The sequence below is a fragment of the Drosophila grimshawi genome, unplaced genomic scaffold (genome assembly GCF_018153295.1).
Source record: "Drosophila grimshawi isolate 15287-2541.00 unplaced genomic scaffold, ASM1815329v1 contig_311, whole genome shotgun sequence".
NCBI classification, from domain to species: Eukaryota; Metazoa; Arthropoda; class Insecta; order Diptera; family Drosophilidae; genus Drosophila; species Drosophila grimshawi.
The window spans coordinates 29555001-29576271 of record NW_025063098.1 but is presented as its reverse complement, the minus strand read 5'-3'; the positions used below and the strand labels follow the sequence as shown (position 1 = coordinate 29576271).

The window sequence follows — 21271 nt, the reverse complement described above, 5'->3', positions numbered from 1 at the left end:
TTTAAATTGAGAAATTAATTAATTTGAATGATTTGCTAAAAACTACAATTTTAATAAACAATCAAATCAGCAGAAATTATTCAAAATTATTTTATTATATATATATATATATATATAATTTAGCATTTTATTTTATTTAACAGAGAAGCCAAAACGTAAAGCGCTTACGTCGCACGGCAATATCGTAACGTAAGCGGCATGTTGAGAACATCAGTCGAACAGTAACAGCGCCCCAACAGCATACGATAAAAGGCACATCCCCAGGCATGTTAACAGCCAACTGTTAACCATCAAATCACTCTCTCCAATTGGAGAGCGTCGCAGCACACAAACACACACATATACACTGCTAGCAGTAACAGGGAATGGGGGTGTAGACGAGGACGACGCTGCTGCTGCTGCTGCGGCTGCCAGCATATCACCTCGGCAGCGCACGCACGCACACACACATGCACACTGACACAGGCACAGACGGTGCGCACCGTTACACGTTGGCCGTTGCTGACTGACTGTTATTGGTGTATGGGTGACACACACACACATACAGCAAATCTCTTCTGTGTGAGAGAGAGCAAGCGAACGCGAGAGTGAGAGCGAGAGCGAGCAAGCGAATGAGAGAGCGAACATTTGTTATGTGTGCCTGTGTGTGTTTCTGTGTACGAGTGTGTGTGTGTGTGGAAGCTGAGGCCAACGTAGCAAACAGAAATCAACAGAAAGCGTTAGTTGAATTTTAGACGTCGCGTCGGCCGCACACGCGCTGCTCCCACACACACAGCGCACACTGAGCGAAAAAAAGCCAACAACAACACAACAAATTTCTATCGAGTCTTCGACAAAAAATTCGTTTTGCAGTTGAACGCGTGAAGTAACAAAGAAAATATGAATAAAAATACATAAATAAATAACAAAAATAATAATAAATAAATAACAACAAACGCGCAAAGTGCTCAAAAACAAAACACAAAAAGTGCACAAAATGTTTTAGCAAATATAAAAATAATATTTAAAAAATATATACAAATAAAAATAAATTTAAAAAACCAGCCCAAATGGCCGCTAAACGTGTGTGCTTAAATACTACATAAACAACAAACAACAAACTCCAACCAAACACAAACTACTGTGAAATAATACAAATATAAATAAAAATTATATTAAAAAAAGCGTAAGCAGAGAAAAAAAAGCATTCCAATGTTGTCCTGTTTGGCGCCATCGTCTACACGTTGTTTTGGCCAAGAGGATAACATAATAATACAGCAGAGTATGCCATCTTCTACAGCCTTCTCCATGCAGTGTAAGTTTACCCCTCCCCCCGCAAAGATGACTCATCCAAAGTCAGCCAATCAAAAATCAAACTTTTTTGCATTATCAGCACTTAAAAAATGCAATTGAACTCTGTCTGCGTGTGTGTGTGTGTGTGTGTGTGTTGTGTGTTTATTCAATATTCATTCAAGTTAAACAAAGCGCGCCAAAATGCAAAAGCGTCGCTCTCAGATTCAATTCAATTCTACTCGATTCCAGTTCCAGTTAGCTGGAAATGCCGCCATTTTCTAGCGGCTTTTGTGTGGTCTTCCAATGCGAGCAGCGATCGACGATCAACGAAAAATTCACCTTAAACACAAATACATATATATATGCACACATATATATATATATATATACATACATATATATATAGACCATATCAGTAAATATCACACACACTCAAGAAACGATCGTTTCTTTTGTGGCGGCATCGGATTTCCAATTTTCATTTTCATTACCTCCGCCTACGCTTCGAGAACTGAGAGCTGAGAAACCTTTTTTGTTTTGAGTTGCCACAAGCAACGTTCAACGTTCAACACTCAACACTCAATGCTCAGCTCAGCTCAGCTCAGCTCGTTCTTTAATCACCTACTGCATCAGTTTTTGAAAATAAACACCTATGAGACCCACACACACACACAAACACACACACACAGAACACACACACTCATGCAACACTCTACTTGAAAAGGGGCAACTTAGGCAGGAACAATTTAAGAAAAGATTTTAGAGAGCAGCTAATCCACATATAATAAATATTATTTATATTATATTATACTAAATCAATTACATTATATTATATTACAATAGTCAATATATATTAAATATTAATTATTTTACATTATATTAAAATTGCTAATTTGTATTATAATATAACATAATTAATATTTAATATATATTTAGACCAACTGCTCTTTAATTGAGCTCAAATTAGTTCATTTATATACTGATTTTACTATATGAGCCACATTTGTTAATACTTTATATATAACAGTAAATGAGAGTAACATTTATAAACAATTCATATCAAGATTTTACTGAAAGGAATAACATTTTTTAAGCGTTCAATATATCATTTAATTGTATAATCCATAATCCATTTAATAGTTCTGCGACATTTTTAATAGTTCATCTAAGGACTTCATCCATATTCCTTACTTAAACAAAGACACACAAAATTTAACTTATAATTGTACTCAGCTTTATTAATTTATCATTTAATATACAAGATAAATCCTAAATATTTTTTACACAATCAATTTTGATCAGCTAATTTGCTCTATTAAAACTAATCAAAAAGCAACGCTATGTGCGTAATTAACTATTAATTAACTATTAATTATTTATAATTCTGCTAAAAGGTAGACTCTTATATATAATAATATCCTTGACATATAGTCTATGTATATAATTACTAACCTACTCAGATATTTGGCAAGTGATTTTAGTGAGCTGCACATTATTTTAACTGAGTCTTCAAATTGTTTGGCCATGGTTCGATATTGACTACTTATTTAATTTATTTATAATTGTTTTGTAGCCTCTTCAGTATCTTATTTGGAAACCTTTTAAAAAACACTTCATTTCACTCGAAGAAAAAACCCAAAAAATCATGAATCAATCATTAAGTTATATTTTAATGATCTCTCAGTTATTGGCCTTTTTACTCAATGTTATTTATTTCTTCATAAATAATTGCTGATTCCCTTAAGTATTTTAGTTATCTATAAAAACCCCTTCTAGAAAAACCACAATCAATATTTGATTTTATATATTTCCATTGAAAAAAGGTAGTCTCACAAATATAGCAACACTCTGTATATATAGTCTCTATATATATACTCATTGTCATATATAGTTTATTTATATATTTTAGTCAGATATTTGACAAGTGATTTCAGTGTTTCAATCAAGTCTTAAAATGGTTTGTCTCAATTGTCACAATATTTATTTAGTTAGAGCTGTAAAAAGCCCCTTTAAAATACACTTTGCACTATATAAAAAACACTCTCCCACACATAATAATTATTGTTATTATTATTATGATATCCTTTATAAAGGTACTCTGAAAAATGTATCAAATATTTGCCATTGTTTAAAAAAGGGAATCCTTTTTTGCTGAGGGTCTGCGACGTAATCAGCTCAGGTTGCATGCACCTTTTGCAGCCAGCAACTGTTTTTATTTATTTTTTGTTTCTTTTGTGTGTGATGTGTGTGTGTGTGTGTGTGTTTGTTGTGCTTGAGTATGCGGGTGATTTGTCGTTGTTGTGTTTGGTTTGCATATCAAGAAAGACGACCAATTGCAAACGCATTGGAATTTGATTTGTTGGCAAGAAACGAGGTTCGTTGCCTTGGCCAAGATGCCGATTAGTTGATGGCAGGTAGAGGCAGCTACTACTGAGAGTCAAGTGCTGAGGCGCCTCCTACAAAACACACACACACACACCAATACACACACACACACCTCTATTTAGGGTAACTCACCTGTGTGTGTGACATGCGCACAGGTAGAAAAGAAAACTGTCGCCGTCTTCTTTGCTCTTCTTTGGGCCAAAACCTGTTTTTGCTTTTGGCCATTGATTGATGGAGGGTATGTTGCTTTGTTGTTGTTGTTTTCTTTCTGTGTTGCCTCGCTTGTGTTTGGTTTGGTTTCGGGCCATTACGAAAAGTTGTTGAACAATTTGCTGGGCAGCCAATCAAAGTGTAAACAAAACATAAAGCTGTCAGTGGGCGCAGCTCATCAGCGCTTTCGACTAAAGTGAAGGTGTTAACAAATGCAGCGCATAAAAACAAATTCAAATGGAAAATTGGAAAATTGGAAAATCGAATGAAAAAAAAAAGAAACGTCTGAAAATGAGCTACAAATTTATGGCGCAATATCCAATATAGACAGACGATTCCAAACTGCCCACGTTCCATCCACAAATTCGACTGAGAGCTGTGACAATTAATAAGCAGCGTTAAACATACGGATTAATTGCACATGTTCAACGAGGCGGGGGACGGAGAAAACCCCCATTCCCCCCCTGGCAAACGAGGGCAGTTTCTTAACTTGTCAGCCAATAGCTAATATATCGTATTTATAGCCATAACAAATAGGTATACATTTCTTTGCATGCCATCAATTTAAAGCAAAAAACACAAAAAACTCAAAAAACACCTACACGGAATTTTACAAAAGTTTTCGTGTGATTGATTTTGTGTAAAGAAATGTTAAATGAAATTTTTCAATTCTGTTTGTCTATGCTTTCAGCATAATCTCAGCTCTTTTTTTAACCACTTTTTAGATTTATTTAGTAAATTTGTTGCAGCTATTTTGAATGCTGTTCAAATTGTGCGTTAATCATTATTAATGTGCACAAAATATTTGTAAGTCAAGTGTTGTGGTTTGAAGCTTTACATAAATAAAATATAACTATATATACATATCAATATATGTGTATATATTATATATATATCAGAATCCATCCATGATCCAAGCATCTAAAAAACGACTCTCGCTTTTATACCCTATAACTGCAAAAGTTAATTAACAGGGTTTATTGAAGACAATAAAACACACAAGTATAGTATATATATATATATATAATGAGTTATAGTTATAGTTAGTTATATCCCTCCAATTAATATATATTCACCAAGTGTACACACTCCATTAAGATCGGCTAAGAAATATCGATTTTACCAAGCATATTTTTATGTGGACTAGAAAAAGTCCACAAATTTTTAAAAGGGTTTTGAATTATTCAAATTTTAAATTAAAAATATAAAAAGACAATAAACGTTTTGAATTAAACGATATACAACCAAATATGAACAATTGATCAATTCTAAATTAATTTTAAAAAGAAAATAAAAGTTGTAAGTTTAATGATATACAACGAATACTTAAAAATATTAAATTAAATTCACAACAATATTTAAAGCTTAAAATTAAATGATATAAAATAAAAAATGAGTAAGCCAAGTAGAATATTAAATTAAAAAATAATATAGAAATATATTAAATATATATATTTAACATAGCACATTAGACGAATTGAAAGTTGGACTGATGAAAGAGCTATGGGCTCTAAAAAAGTATAACAAAAAATACTATTCAGCTAATAGCTGTGCTCACAGAGTATCTGCTAGTCGGGCACACTCTAGTCTGCTACACGCTAACTTGCTTTCTAATTCTAATGCCCGTGCGCAGAGGCCAAACAATAAATTATAATTTATGGACATTTAAGTAGCGCCCTGTGCTTTCTTTCCACCGTGTGGCAAGCTGAATGTTGTTGTTGTTGTTGTATCTTTTGTTGTTGTATCATTTGTTGTTGTTGTTGTAACTGTTGTTGCTGGATATCTGCTAAAAGCCAGCGAGCAGACAGCGCAGCTAATCGATCGATCAGAAGACAGAAGACAGCAGAAAAGAATCTTGCACAGGTTGCCCCACACACACACACACACACACACACATATAAATATATATTTATATGTATATATATGTTGTAGATACTTAACTAACTATGTAGGCAAAAGATACAGAATGTATCTGTGTATCTTTTCCGGTTGTTTGTTGTTTGTTGTTCGTCTGGGCAGCATCTTTTTGATGTCATTGGGCAGCTGCGACCGCGATGTGTATTAATCGCCAGCTACATTGAAAATGCTGTTCACTGTTCACTTCTCTGCTTGCTGCTTGCTTCTTGCTGCTTGCTTCTCGCTTTGGTTTTGGTTTTTTCTCTTCTTCATTTTTTGTGTGTGTTTTGTCGCGTTTCGAAATTGCTCCAAAATGTCATAAATCAAAAATGATTTTGGGCTACAAACAGGCGAGCTAAAAACCTGTCTGTCGCTCTGTTATCACCTACACACAAATTATGTATTTGGTAACGCCACCCACCCACCCCCCATATCCCCCCTTACCCAACACCTGAGTGCTTTTAGTCCGACTCGTGGCCAGTAAATCAATGAAAGCTGTGCTAATTTCCTGACAAGCAAGCAAAACAAAAACATCTTTTTAATCACTATTTAGTTTTTTCGATGTTTAGTTTGAAAATATTTTTTGAACTAGCTTGTAATATAATTAGATAATTAAATATGAAAAGTTGCCTTCGTTGCCTAAATATATTTCCTCAAAACATCTTAAATCACTATTTAGTTTTTGCTTTTTCAACTAGCCTCTAAATTCGATAATCAAAAACAACAAAAAACTGCTTTAGCAAAATGTATTTTTCTTTTCACTTAACTGCTAATTTATTTTATGTTTCATCAATCTTTTGTCAATAATAATAACACAATATTTAAGAGTCAGATTACTGCTCTATGGCTATCAATATGTGCAGCTAAAAATTGCATTTTATCTTTATTTACGTAAAAGCATTTAACAATTTCTGATTCCATATTTTGTTGATCAGTTTTTCTACTCAAATATAAATTACTATTTAAAAGGGCGTTTCGCACTCTGATTGTGTACCTCTGTAAATCAAAACAATTATTTCGAATTAGACTTTTATCTATCAATACACCCCACACAAATCGATCCACCCCCAACTATAACTTATTTCCAGTGCAGTCAAACCATTAAAAATGTGCAAAATGTGGGTATATTAAAGTTTTAAAAAAGGCAGCAAATGAAAATGAAATAAAATATAATATATAATAAACATAGAACAGCTATCAAATAAATAAAGTAAATACAGAATAGCCATAAAATATAAATAATATAATATATAAAATAAATATAGAATGGGATATAAATAATAAAATATTTAACGACTACAGCATTTTTGTTGTTCAGTTTGATATTGAGGGCATTTGCTAGTCGAGTTCTCAATATTTTTTATGTTTGCAATTTCTGTACACTTTTTTCATTAACCAAACAAATCCTTGGGGCATATTTTGAACACACGCACAACCAGCAGCGTCGTATCATTTATCTGGGCAGCTTCTCTGTGATTCTCTCAGTATTTCGACTGGGTTTAGGAGGAGGACGCTGCTAATTAATCATTTTGTGCCGTCAGTGAATGTCAGTTTTATATGCTGGTGCTGTCGGTGCTGCCATTTATAAATGCTCGTCCAACTCGTCCTCGGATGTCTCCTCACGTTGACACACCTCTCTCCTCTCTCCACTCTCCACTCTCCTGTCTACAATCTCCTGTGTGTGCTGGTAATCGAAATTAAACAAACTTCTGCTCAACTATTTTGCAAGTGGCAGGCGCACAAACAAAATGATTAATATGCCCAAAAGCACAATTATCCTCAAGACAACTTGTTTGCCTAAGCAAAGATGCTCTGATCGTATCTCAATAGGTGTGTGTATCTCTGTGTGTGTGTATCTGTGTGTGTGTGTATCTGTGTGTGTTTGTCTAGTCGTTGGCTACACTTTTGAGCAGTTGCCAAGCGCTGTTGCTTTGGCCAAGCAAATATAAACAGAAAGACACAAAAAAAAATATTTAGATCAATATAAATATATATTAAATAATAGAAAAAAGAAACCAATAATTAAATATAAGCAAAGAGTGCGAAAAAGACGAAAAAAAAATTCCATTTTTTTATTACTTAAAATATATATTTTTTATAATTAATTTCAGTTCATTTTTAAATACTGCCTTGCCGCGCCAAGATTATAAATCAATGAGCAAAAACAAATTAAGTGCATAAATGAAATATATGCGCTTAACTTAAGTATAAATAAAAAGTGAAATAAAATTGTTGCCTTTTTCTCTCTTTGCTTAAAATAAAAAACTTGAATCAAATATTAATTATTATTATTATGCCTCACTTCAAAATGTATACTTGATTTATTTAATATAAAAATAAAATAAAAAATTAACCTTTAATCAATTTTTTTTTATTCGACTTAAGTCAAACTTTTATTTTTAATTTATTCAATCCTTTAAAGTTGAACAAATTTATGTTTTCTTGTTTCAATTTAAGTCAGGCAAATATTTTTCATTCACACATTTCAACTTTAACACTCAATTGAAGTCCGCACACAGTCCGCGCCAAGACAATAAATCAATGGCCAAATGCTGCCAAAGGTACTGGAAATTACTTTGATATCATTCGACTCCTTTTTTACAACCTGCCGCAGAGCTTTGTGCAAATTATTTGCCACACTTTTTTTTGCTTCTTTGCTATTTGTTTACTGTTTTTTTTTTTGTGTTGTGCTGTGTTGTTGTTGTTTTGGCTCACAAGTAAATTGTTTGCCAATATTATTTTTTATATTTATTTTTTTTTCCATGCTGTTGTTCAGGCCTTTGTGTGCAACACACAGACACAATTGAAACAAAGATAACTTTGAAACAGTTGTAAAGTGAAAATTGCACGGAATGTTTGAACGAGCTGCCAGCAGCTACCCCTAAGTCTCCACACCCCCAACCCCCAACCCCCACCCCCAAACACAGACTGCCGAAAAAAATGGCGTTACAGCTGTTATTCCTTTTTGGTTTTATTTGCTTATTTATTTAATGCCGGCCACACGACGAGACAACAACGCCCCACAAAAAAAAAAACAAAAGATACAAAAATATATAAAGAAAAAATAAAAATAAAAATAAAAAAAGCGGACAAAAAAGTGCCAAAAAAATATATAACAAAAAACCGAAATCGAGGCGCAAACAAAGCGAACGCGGCCAACCCATAAGGTGTAGCCAAAGGGCATTGAAAATTGCAGCAGCAGCAGCAGCAGCAGCAGCAGTGGCAGCAACAGTGGCAGTGGTGCAGGTGCAGGGTGGGGGGCAGTTGCAACACTGTTTTATGGCTTTGGTTGGAGTCGATATTCAAAGTGTGCTCTTAACGCTTGCCAGGCACAATTTAACATGTAAACGATTTTTGTTAACTGGCAACTGGGTGCGAGGAGTGTGGCAAGTGGCAAGGTGGCAAGGTGGCAAGTTGGCAAGTTGGCAAAGAGGCACTCGCATTGGTTACACTCTGATTGCCGTTCAATTGCAATAAATTTCGCACAATTGCACAATAATTGTTAAAAGTTTAAAACAAACAAAAAAATAGTCGAAACAACAACAAAAATGAACTTATTCATTACATTTCATTTGGCTTTGAGCAGCGTGCACTGAGAATTTATTATCTGCGCATATCAATTAGCTCCGAGCCCGAATTGTGAACGAAACTGAGTCCTTTCAAATAAATAGCATTTAATTTTTGCATCTTTTTGGGGTTAGAAAGCAGACACATTTTAGCAAAAGTGCTCATATCAAATAAATAAAGTGTCACAGCTAAAAATAAGTGTTTGTTGTAAAACATACCAACTACACTTAAAGCTAGACAATAGCCGGATTATAATACAAATAAATTAGAAGACGCTAGACGGGTCAGCTCGGCTAGCAGATACCCTAAGCCTGGCTGTTCAAAATATGGCTGACAGTTTTAATACGCCCAGATTTATTCCACATTTTTATTCATTCTTTTTTTGATTTTCACAAATTTCTTAGTGGAATTAGAGGCATGAATAACTCCCTCAACAAATTGTTCAATATCTTATTAGCTGCAAGTGCAAACGACAAATGCAGTTTAGTTTGCAGTCATGTTTTTTCTACATGCAACTTGTGGGCATCTCTGCAGCTTGTCAACAGCTCTTGCGACTCCCTCCTTATAAATGTTCACAGCTGCTCAAATTGTTGTGGATATATATACATGTATATATATATGTAAATATATATTTTTAACAATTTTACGTTGGCATATTTTGCCTAATTGCAAGTTGAATGTGCAGCAGGCAAAAAAAATGCCGCCTACGCAGTCTGTAGACTATTTCAAGGTAAAGCACACAAAAATAGAGTTGAGGGAAAAAGACGCGGCAAGATGCATGTGCACAAGCTGCCTGCCTGACAGAGGACACACATATGCCCAGAAGAACAAGCAGCACAAACAGCACCAGCAGCAGCAGCAGCAGCAGGAGTCGAAACTCTATTCAGTGACGGACACGGCTCGGTTGGCTATTAAAATTTCACACTCAGCAAAGCAAAATGCTACAAATAAAATAAACGTTGCAGCAGCAGCAGCAGCAGCAGCAGCAAAAGAAGCTGCAGCAGCAGCAGCAGTTTAAAATGCGTTGCACAAATAAATAAAAATCAAGTAAAGGGCAACAAAATGCCTCGGCGTTGGTGCAGTTTCTCCTCCGGTTGTTTTGGACTCTACTCGACTCCGACTCCTCTCACTCCCTGCCTGCCTTGGTCGACTCTTGCCCGATTCTCTCTATTTATAGTCGCAGTCGTCGAGTCTCTGCTCTCCTTGTGGCTGCCACCTTTGGCATTGCCACTTGAGGCAGTCGCTCGCATTGCCTGCGCTTACCTAAGCCACCTTTGTGCCCACGTCTGTAACCGAGCACATGCACCACTTATATATACATATCTATGCATGTTTATACACTGACAGAAAAATTGGGCAACAAATAATTGATGAGCTTCATCAATACAATTGTACATATATTTATGTCATCTCAACAAAAATCTTGTGACAATTTGACATTAAGCAAATGCATTTGCAACATCTTAAAGCATATACATTCGTGAACAGTATCAAGTATCGAGGCCTTTGGCAGCTCAAGTTTATTTCATGTTATCGATAACTGCAACCATTTTCGATAACTGCAAATCGATATGCTATATGATAGCTATAAATCAACTCGTGCAGCAAATGTTGAAGCATTTTAAATGTACAACATTTTATTTTTATTTATCTATTTTATATAAATGCTCGGAATCTATAAAAACTAAAGACATCAAATTTGGTATAGAAATTCTTGTAAATCCTACGCAGCGCAAGTTTATCTAATTATTTATTTTATTATAATAATATAATTTATAATTTATAACGATAGCCGTAAAATCCATTACTGCAAATTTAGAGCATTACAATTGATAAATAATATGCCCCGAAATATTATGGATAAACTGTGCAAGTTTCCTAAAGATCGCATAAGAAATGCAGACGAAGATTTCAACTCAGTCGCACTTTTAATTTACCACACAATATATTATATGTATATGTTTTTTTTCTCAGTGTATATAGAGACATACATACGCTGCGACTCATATGCACCTTTATATGCCTTGGGCCTTTTAAGTGCGTTGTCTCTCTCTCTCTTTCTCGCTCTGTCTCTCTCGCTCTCGCTCTGTGCTGGGCATATGTTTTTCATATGCGGCTCAAGTGCCACTTGAGAACGGACAGCGCAAAAGAAGAAGATGAAGAAGCAGAAGAATTAGTGGAAGAAGCAGAGGCAGAAACAGAGACAGACAACAGCATTGCCAGCTAAAAGCAAATTGTAAACTTTCCCAGGCCCAAAAAAAAAAAAGGAATGCGATATGGGAAATGGCAATGGAAATGGGAGCTTGTTGCACACATTTTTTTGTCAATGGAGACTATTATAAATAAAGTTTAGTTTTACGCATTTGATGGTAAACATAAATTAAATGCTTTAAGTGAGGTGTCGCTTACATTTTTGAATAGAGGCAACTTTGTCGACGTCTGCAGCTAATTTAATGCGTTATTTATTTAAATGGATATGCTAAAACTGTGCTGCAAATGAGCGAGTGCATCTGTTTTTAATTAAGTGCTAAAATTTATGTTTATTATTTTACACAACAGCAACAACAACAACAACAACAACAACGACAACAACAACAACTCAAAAAGCGATTGTCATTGAAAACGACGACAGCGCCACCTGTCGGCCATTTGTCTGCAACTGCGTCAGCGATTTCCCAACAACAATTAAACAATTAGAATTTGTTAAAAGTAACAACAAATTTGCCTTACCTGAAAAACGTTTCTTTAGTTTGTATTTTTTTTTTTTGTTTTTTTTTTTGTTGGTAAAAAATGTCATCGGTTTACATTTCTGTTTGTTTGTGGTGGTTTGACAAGCGCCTGTCATTGAAATATTAAAAACACTTTAAAAACTGACAGCCAAATGAGCATGAGAAATGCTTCCACACCAAGCAGCAGGTAAAAGCTGTCCGCCAGCAACCGCCACTCATAAATTAAACGTGAAAATCACATTAAAAATCAACAAAAACAAAAAAAGCACAAATATCACAGAAATCACACAGAGAAGTGTTGAAGAAAATAACTTAAAAGATGGCAAAGCGAAATGAAACGAAATAAATAAATTTGCATTAACCGAGCTTAGCTAAAAAATGTCTGGGGTAATAAAAAGCTGGCAATAAAAAGCACATAAAATTAGTGGAACGTCCAACAACAACAACAACAAAAAAACAAAAAAAACAAACGAAATAAACCAAAACTAACAACAACTAAAAGATACAGATAAAGTTGGGCACACACAGATAAAAATGTATCTGTCGCCGTTAGACGTCCGCATATTATTTATAATCTAAATCACCACCCACTTTTGCCCCTTTCGTGGGTTGCGCGTGTTGCACAGGTGAAACCAGCATTGACACCAATTTCTCTGCTGCCGACCGCAAAAGTTGTGCAACTCGTGTGTGCCACAACAAAGAACAACCAGCAGCAGCAGCAGCAGCAGCAGCTGCTATCACAGATTTTCATATATATATATTTTTTATTATTCTCAAATGTTATTGTTATTGTTGCTTGTTGGCAAACGTGTGCGGCATCAATTTTTTTGGGCCAGCTATCAAAAATTGCCGCTGTCAAAATATTTGCGACTTTGAAGCCGTTAAAGCATTTTCCCCAACTATACACAGTTAAAAAATGAATAAAAATCATTAATATATATTTCAAATACTTAAAGTTAATCCAAGTTTTTATTACTTTACTTCTAATTTGTACAAAATTCATAAATCAACTTTCGCCATTTTACAAAGAAAAAAAGAGACTATATTCCAAGTACAAATATATAATATATAATTTCTCAGCTAAAGTTCATTGATCTACAAATTAATAATAAAAACTTTAGTCAAGTTAAACTTTCTACTTCTCATATTTTGTCATATTTTTTTGGGCAACACAAAATTCACAAATTAGTTTCCGCTATTAATAAAAATCATTTTCACACACACTTAAAGAAATGACAACAATTCAAGAATATAATTCAAGTAAAAAATCTCAATAATAACCATTTTAAGATTATTATTAACAATCTTTAATTAAGTTAATTTTCCCACTTTTCAGCTTAATTCCAATTCCAAAAATGTTAAGTCAACTGCCGCCATTTATTCAAAGCATTATCAAAAATCAAAAATATATTCTTTAAATGGAAAAATCTTAAGCCAAGCACAAATTCCCAGAAAAGCAATCTTTAATCAAGTTTATTTTCGTACTTATCAATTTCATATTCTGATTTTAATTCTGGCATTCAAAAACTCTTCAATCATATTTTGCCTTTCAGTTATCTTTATGTATTTTCCCCAAGTGTATTTGGCATTTCCAACAATTTTTGATACGATTTCGGCTTGTGTTTTAGAGATCATAAAAGTTGTCATTTTTATAAACATTTGTGTCGCATCTATTAGCATTTTATATGTATTTATATATTTCCGTTTGAGTTTATGTTGCAAGTCAACAGGTGTTTTTATTTATTGGCCACATAAACTATGTCTGAATGAATGCAAAAAACTAGTTGCTCCTAAACTACCACCAACAGCTGCATTTTATAATCTGTAAAAAAAGCCACAGGGAAACAGAGAAGCAATCTTTAAAATCAATCAGCAAAGATTAAGATGCTCAGCATATTTTCAAGCTGGAAACAAAAATGAATTTCAACTTTAATGCTTTATTTCTAGCCCAACTAGAAAATACTATCAATCAACTTCAATTGGCGTGCGTAAGCGCCAAATAGTTGCCCACCAACAACAACAACAAATAGCATCAACAACAACAACAACAACAATAGCAACAATAACATTAATATTTGATGCGACTATCAAAATTCGTTTGGTCATCTTTTGTTTTGTGTTTTTTTATTCGTTTGGCTTTTCACAAATTGAAATTAATTTGCGGACACTTTCAATATTTCAATACCGTTTGGGCTTACACATGAAATAATCAAAACATTAACAGCTACGAGCATACACGACTCACAGATGCCCTGTAGCTGCAGTCAAATTACAAGTTGCGTGTGTCTATCAAATTCAATCAAATTCAATTGCAAAGTCTGTTTAAGAAATAAACTTAAAAATATTTGCCAAATTTTTGGATATGCCAAAAATTGAGATAGAATTCCCCTTTTTTTTCACACAAGCACAACTCAAATATACCTCGTGTTTGAGCACTTTTTAATGGTTACAGGGTATTTGGTGATAAGTGTAAAATGTGAAACGACTTTTTTCACGTTGCGTTAATAATTTCTGTTATGAAAAATTGATTGAACTAAATGAGCTGGTGACACACTTGTTGAGTGTTGAGTGTCACACACTCAACACACACACACAACACACACACACACGCACACCCATCATTTCAGCCCGTCGTTTGTTGATGATGATGAAAAAAGCCATAAAATTTGTTTCGTCTTTTAATATAGCATTATTATTGTTTTTGTTTTTGTTTTTGTTCTTTTTTTTGTTGTATTCTTTGTGGTTTGAATTTTAACAACTTGCATATTTTATTAAGATGAGCAAATGGCCGACAGATTCATTTAATAAAAGCGTCATTAAGCAGGCAGCATGAAATAAATTTCAAAATTATATACATGCATATATATATACATATATATATATATATGTATACTAATATTAATGAACTGAAATGCAAACAAAAGTGCTGTAATACAAAAGCAGCTGTCTTCTTTTTATTAACATATTAATTTAATGACATTTAAAATAGGTCCCAGGAGACATTTGCAACTAAATTCTGATTAGTGCGATCAGCTCGAATTTGGCTATTTTAATAATTCAATGCGGGCATTAAATACAAATATATATATATAGATATATACATATATATTCAGTACTAAATATATATATGAGTACTGCAGACCCGCAGCTGTGTAAACTCAAATCAAACTGTATCCGAATCAATTAACTGCGTAATATCAATAAAAACCATTAAGAAGAAGCAAAACTATCGAAAGTGAAAATAATAAAAATGAGAAATAAAAAATAAAAGAAAAGAAAAGAAAAAATATTAGACAAACGTGCAACGAACTCGCCGCAGATTGTTGTTGATTGGTGGGCCAGTCACACAAGCAACAAGATACAAGATACAAGATACAAGATACGAGATACGAGATACGGCTATAGAATATAGTTGTGTGTGCACTGTGAAAAATCGCTGGGAATTTTGTACTTGAATCAAGCTCAAATGTCAAATGGGAAAAAGCGAATTTCTTAATTTAAAGAGATTTTTATTATTTAAATGAAGGACATTAAATGAAGGACAATTGTTCTCAGCCTTGTCTCGAAGGCAATCTGCTTTTCATTTGAAGTAGTAGAAATACTTAAGTAATACCATTCCTTGTATATTCATTGAAATAAGTACTTTGTTAATGAATGGGAATGGGAATGGTAACTCTGTGCTTCAATCATGATTAAAGATTAATCAACCGTTAGAAATGGAGGAGGGCGTTTGTTCTTATTAATCCATCATCAACAATCAATTTTCAATTCAAGAATGAATTGTGATCAATCAAGAATAAGTTGTAGTCGAAATCAGAGGAACACTTTTAGTTTAAGAACGCATTTTACTTGAATCATTTGTAGAACGCAATTATAGCACTAGTTTTCTTCGAGTGTATGTAATATTATTAATTGATTTTGACTTTGAGAATAATTTACAACAAATTGTAATCAATATTTGAGGAATCGAGCTTGAGTTGAAGAACTTTTATACTTACTAACTTATTGCAGCTGTTTTCTTCGAGTGCATCAAATATTCATAATCGATTTTGACTTTGAACACAATTTATAATCTGATTCAAGAACAACTTGTCGCTTTGTGACTAAGAAATTGAATAATCAAATTTCTTTGCTTGTATAACTTTTCGAATTCAAAAGCAGCAGGCATTTTCTTCGAGTGTATGTAGCTGTTAAAGCTGCAAGGTACCACAGAGCCATTAATTTAGCAACGCTGCACATGTGAGTGCCCCTATGAAGCGGCGTCTGTCTGTCCACCGCCTTCTGTCCTCTGTCCCCTGTCCTCTGTCCCCTGTCGTCTGTCGGACTGTCTGCCTGTCTGCAGGCGGTTAATTGGCTTAAATTAAGGTAGCGATCAAATAGCAACAACAGCTACAGCAACAACTGCAACTGCAACTGCCACAGCGGCAACGGCAACGGCAACAGCTACAACAAAGACTCCCATTGTGAGATACAGAAAACTGAACTCCATTTTGTACCTTGCAACGTGCCCCAGGCGAATGTAGCATCTACAACAAAGTTGCTTATTTACCAAGCGACTCAGCGGCCATAAGTATCTCACACACACACTTCTCTGCGTGTGTGTGTGCGTGTGTGTGTGTGTGTGTGTGTGTGTGTATAGCAATTGGCTGACCCTCGGCATCGCCAGCGACGTCGTCGTCGTCATTGAACAAAGCAATCTTCAAGATACATTTTTTTCATTTTTTCTTTTTTTTTTCTTTTCCATCTTCAACTTGTGTGTGTGTTTTTTGTTGTGTGTGTGTGTGTTTTTTGTTGTGTGCGTTTTTTATGATCTCCCTTTTCGCATGCTTGAACGCTTTTTTAAACTGATTAAGAGTCGACTCTTCAGTCTCTCTCTCTCTCTCTGTGTGTGTGTGTGTGTGTGTGTGAAAACCAGTTCCACTCTTTTTTTTTAAATATTTCCTTTTTTCTTTTTTCATTTTTTTTTCTTCAGTTTTTTGATTGGCGCATGAGATCATCGCCTTTTACGTGGAAACGTTGCGTGAAGGCAACGCCAAGCCACAATGCCAATAAGTCAAAGGCTGTGGCAGCTGAGGGGGTAGGGGGAGAGGGGGGGCAGGGGATAAAGAGTTGTGCCTCTTGTTGGGGCTTCTCTGCTGTGTAGCATTGAGTTTGGCAAGTTGATTTGCCACGAAATTAAAGTTGATCTTTGCTTTCTGCGAGGCGACTCTAAAGTTTGCCTGCCTGCCTGGCTGCCTGGCTGAATGCCACACGGCAACTTAATGGTTGCGTGCCCCTCCCCTTTGCCTCGTTGTGTGGCATTCCATTCAAGTCTTATCGCCAGTGCAGATCTCACAGTTAATTTGTTTTCATTAAAACATGCGCCTTTATTGCGCCAAAATGGCTGGCTCTCAGTTTCCAATGAAAAAACGTTACTTTTTTCAAACTGAAAATCGATTTGTTTACTAATTTTAGTGCACATTGAGTAAATAAATAAATTAAGTTAATTTTTTTTTTTAGCTTGAGCTGAGCACGCAACAAATATACCAAAATCGCTTGAGTTGCTTAAAATGACCTTCAATTCTGGCTTCTTAGTTTGCCATATATTTCATATTGAAGCCAATTAGCATTATTTTCTCAAGGGAGATAAACTGGGAGTTACACTATATATATATATATATATATTCAGATATATATATATATATCTCATATATCAACTGCTTGTTGATAGTAGTTTGTTCAATATGAAAATCAATTTTGATTAACAAAATATTTTCTTCCTCGTCGATCTTAATTAAATTTGTACAGTGGATCAGTAATATATATAAATATATTATATATCTATTGAATGGCTATATCTTTACAGTTTGGTTTCTTTTTCGCTATCCGAAATCGATGTACGCGAAACGGATGAAGTTATCGATAAAATCAAATGAAATGACGGGAAAAATCTCATTTATTAAAATTATATTTTAAAATAAATAAATTCAGCAAACTGAACAACCTAGCCTTAGATTGAACATAAGAGAAATATTCATATTTAAAGATTAATATTTAATATTTATTTTAATATTAATTATTTCCAGTATAAACATTAATTTCTAGTGTGAAATATACTTTTGTATTCAGATTAAGTTCGTTAATTGAGGATATTTTCAGCATTTGTCGTAGAAGTAATTTCAAAACAGTTGTGGATAAACTGAAGTGTTGATCAACTTTTGAACAGTGTACATAAATAATTCTTCGTATATCAAATATCAGCTGTTAATTTGAAGTAACACATTTCTCGCAGTGCAATCTTTCACTACAAATCCCAAGCTTAATCTAATTTGTTCTCTGTTTCTCCATTATTCTTTGCAGTTCCCTCTTTGGCGTCCAGTTTACACCATCATCAAACCACAACACACAACAACAGCCAGGCGAGCAATGTGGCAGCAGCCAGTACGGAGCATGTGGCACATGCAACCAGTGCCGCCACAGCGAATGCGGCCGATGAGTGTCTGGTCAAATGCCCCCAATGCCACAAGCGCTTCAACGAGTTTCAGGTGAGTCACGCTGAGAAAACCTAAAAAAAAAATACAAAAATAAATGAATAAAAATAGAAATAATATTTACAAATTTATATGCATAATTTGCAGTCCTTTAGCGAGCACATTGCCAGCGAGCATCCGCTGGACAAGCTGAACTATGAGCAGCCGCATCCAGGCGCAGCTCAGCCCGACAGCGAGCCCGAGGCGGAGCCCGAGGAGGAGGAGGAGGACGAGGAGGAGGAGCACAGCAATCTAAGCAGCAGCAGCAATCCTCGCTATGCCAAATCCCCAAGCAACAACAACAATAACAACAACAACAACAGTCACAATAACAACATCAACATCAACAATAATAATAATAATAATAGTGAAACGGCAAAGAATCAAAATAAACGCATTTCACATTCACCTGCCTCGTTGGGTTCCCCCGTTGCCCCCGCCACGCCCAGTGATCTGTTCGCCCATCTGCCGCATCCTGCCGCCCATTTGCAATTTGTGGCAGCCGCTGCGATGGCCATGCAATCGGCACGCTCAGCCAACTCACCCAACAACCAGCAGCAACAGTTGCACCAACATCAACATCAACAGCAGCATCAGCAGCAGCAGCAGCAGCAACAGAAGCCGAGCAGCAACAGCAGCAGCATCGGCAGCAATTCCGCCTACGATCTGGATTTGAGTGCCCATCGTTCCACCTCCAGTCCGGGCTCCACGGCTGGCGGAGATCTCCCAGCTGCTGGCTTCCCCTGCATGCAGTGCACAGCCACCTTCCACAGTCGCGAGCAACTCGAGCAACACCAGCTGCTGCACTCGCCGACGCGGCAGCACACAATCGCCCAGAACGTCAAACAGGTGAGTCGACAGATCGACAAATATATCTACACCTATATATACGACTATATACTATATAATTCCTTGAATACACATCAAGTTGGCTGATGATTTTTTGTAGAAAAACTCTCTTTTGCAAATATAAAACATGTTTTTGTCATTGCATCTTTTTAAAGTGTATGCTGAATGTACACTCAGAGAAAAAGCACAGGCATAGGTTTCTCTTTTCCAAATAATTCCATAATTTCTCTATTATTAAGATGATGTCAATTAAAATATGTCAAAATATAAATTATAAACATAGAACACATTTTTTCTCTCAAAAATTCGAATGAAAGAAATGAAGAAATATGGGTTCTACTATTATAATGACGTGGACAATTCTTTTTAAACAGTCATTGATGTCATTAACATTTATTTGAAATAGCTATGACATTCTTAGGAATTGCTTTGATGAAACAATGTTCTTCCTTATCTCGACTGGTCTGGCAATGGTGAATAAAGCATTCTTAAACCAAGTATGACAAATCCCTGGCGAATTCCTGACCGATTCTGATAAATTTACTACTGAAAAACTGATATATAATATATATATATATATATTTATAAGAGAATGTCTGCTTAGTGCTTGGGTTTAGTTGTATAAATTACGAGCAGACTAGACACAAAGATTTGGACTGATAAATTGTATTTCTTACACAAGTCCAGCAGCTGCGTGGTGGGGGTCAAAGTTCAGACGAGTCGAGTGCGCGAGTTGATCACACGTCGTCTTCTGCATGGATCTATAAATATCCCAAATCGGAGAATGCTGCCTCAGACTCAGACTGAGTCTCAGACTGAGATTGAGTTGATCTTTGAGCAAACGCATCTTTTAAAACAATGCGCTGGCTTTGTTCAAGTTGTTCAAGTTGTTGTTGTTGTTGTGGTTGTTGTTGTTGTTGTTGTTGTTGTTGTTGTTGTTGTTGTTGTGGTTGTTGCTGTTGCTGTTGTTGTTGCTGTGTGCGGAAAGTGGGCAGGCAACGATAACGTGTGGAACGGATAAGAAGACGGTGCCAAGCACAAAGTCAACCTTATGAATATGCCCACGTTTCCTGTTGACACAATACACAATACACATGAGAAATATATATAATTGTGTATATTTATTTCATGCACAATAATGCATATATATCGAAAACAAATGAGAAAATAATTAAGTTCCCCCCAAAGATAAAACAGAACTAAAACACATGGGACCCAAGGCAAGTGGATGTTTTTTTCTTTTTTCTTTATTCTTTTTTACTTTTTTTTCTTTTTTATTCAGATAAAGCCTACGCTTGAGGTTTTTCCAACACTCGAGAGGTTTTCTTATATTTTGTATATATTTATATATGCTTACGTAAAGTTTATCAGCAAGGCAACAACAACAGCAACAGCAACAACAACTATAAACTATGATAAGCAAACACCGCTATAATAAAAAAAAAAACAAATACTGGCATTAAATAAAAACGTAGGCGTTTACCAAAAAAAAAAAACAGAGAAAAAAAACAGAGAAAATGAGAAAGAAAAAAAAAAGAGTATTATCAGGGGAGCAAAAGAAGCCGAGTACGAGAGATATGCCCAGCCAGCCTGTGGCAGCCATGCGAGCGAGCGAGATAGCAAGCACGCTGAAACGGCCTATCATAAAGTCTGTGTCTTGAGTGTATGTGTGTGTGTGTGTGCTTCTTCTTCTTGGTCTGTCATTCACAACACTCGTAACTCCCAATTGTGCAGTTGTTGTTGCTGTTGTTGTTGCTGTTGTTGTTTCTTCGTGTGATAAGGCATTAAATAAATGTTGCTACAGGCAGACCCTGATAAGACAGACCAACACTTACTTACAAACTACCCACACCA

At 35.2% G+C, this 21271-nt stretch overlaps 1 protein-coding gene across 1 annotated transcript in view; it reads left to right on the top strand.

The window, feature by feature from the left end:
* Positions 1-1012: 1012 nt before the first annotated feature.
* The window catches only part of LOC6569832 (zinc finger protein 1), a 36970-nt gene continuing 16711 nt past the window's right edge, over positions 1013-21271 (top strand). Inside the window, 3 exon segments of the mRNA XM_043215058.1 lie at positions 1013-1294; positions 18399-18583; positions 18677-19417. Coding sequence (XP_043070993.1) covers positions 1192-1294; positions 18399-18583; positions 18677-19417 — 1029 coding nt within the window. The 5' untranslated portion in view covers positions 1013-1191.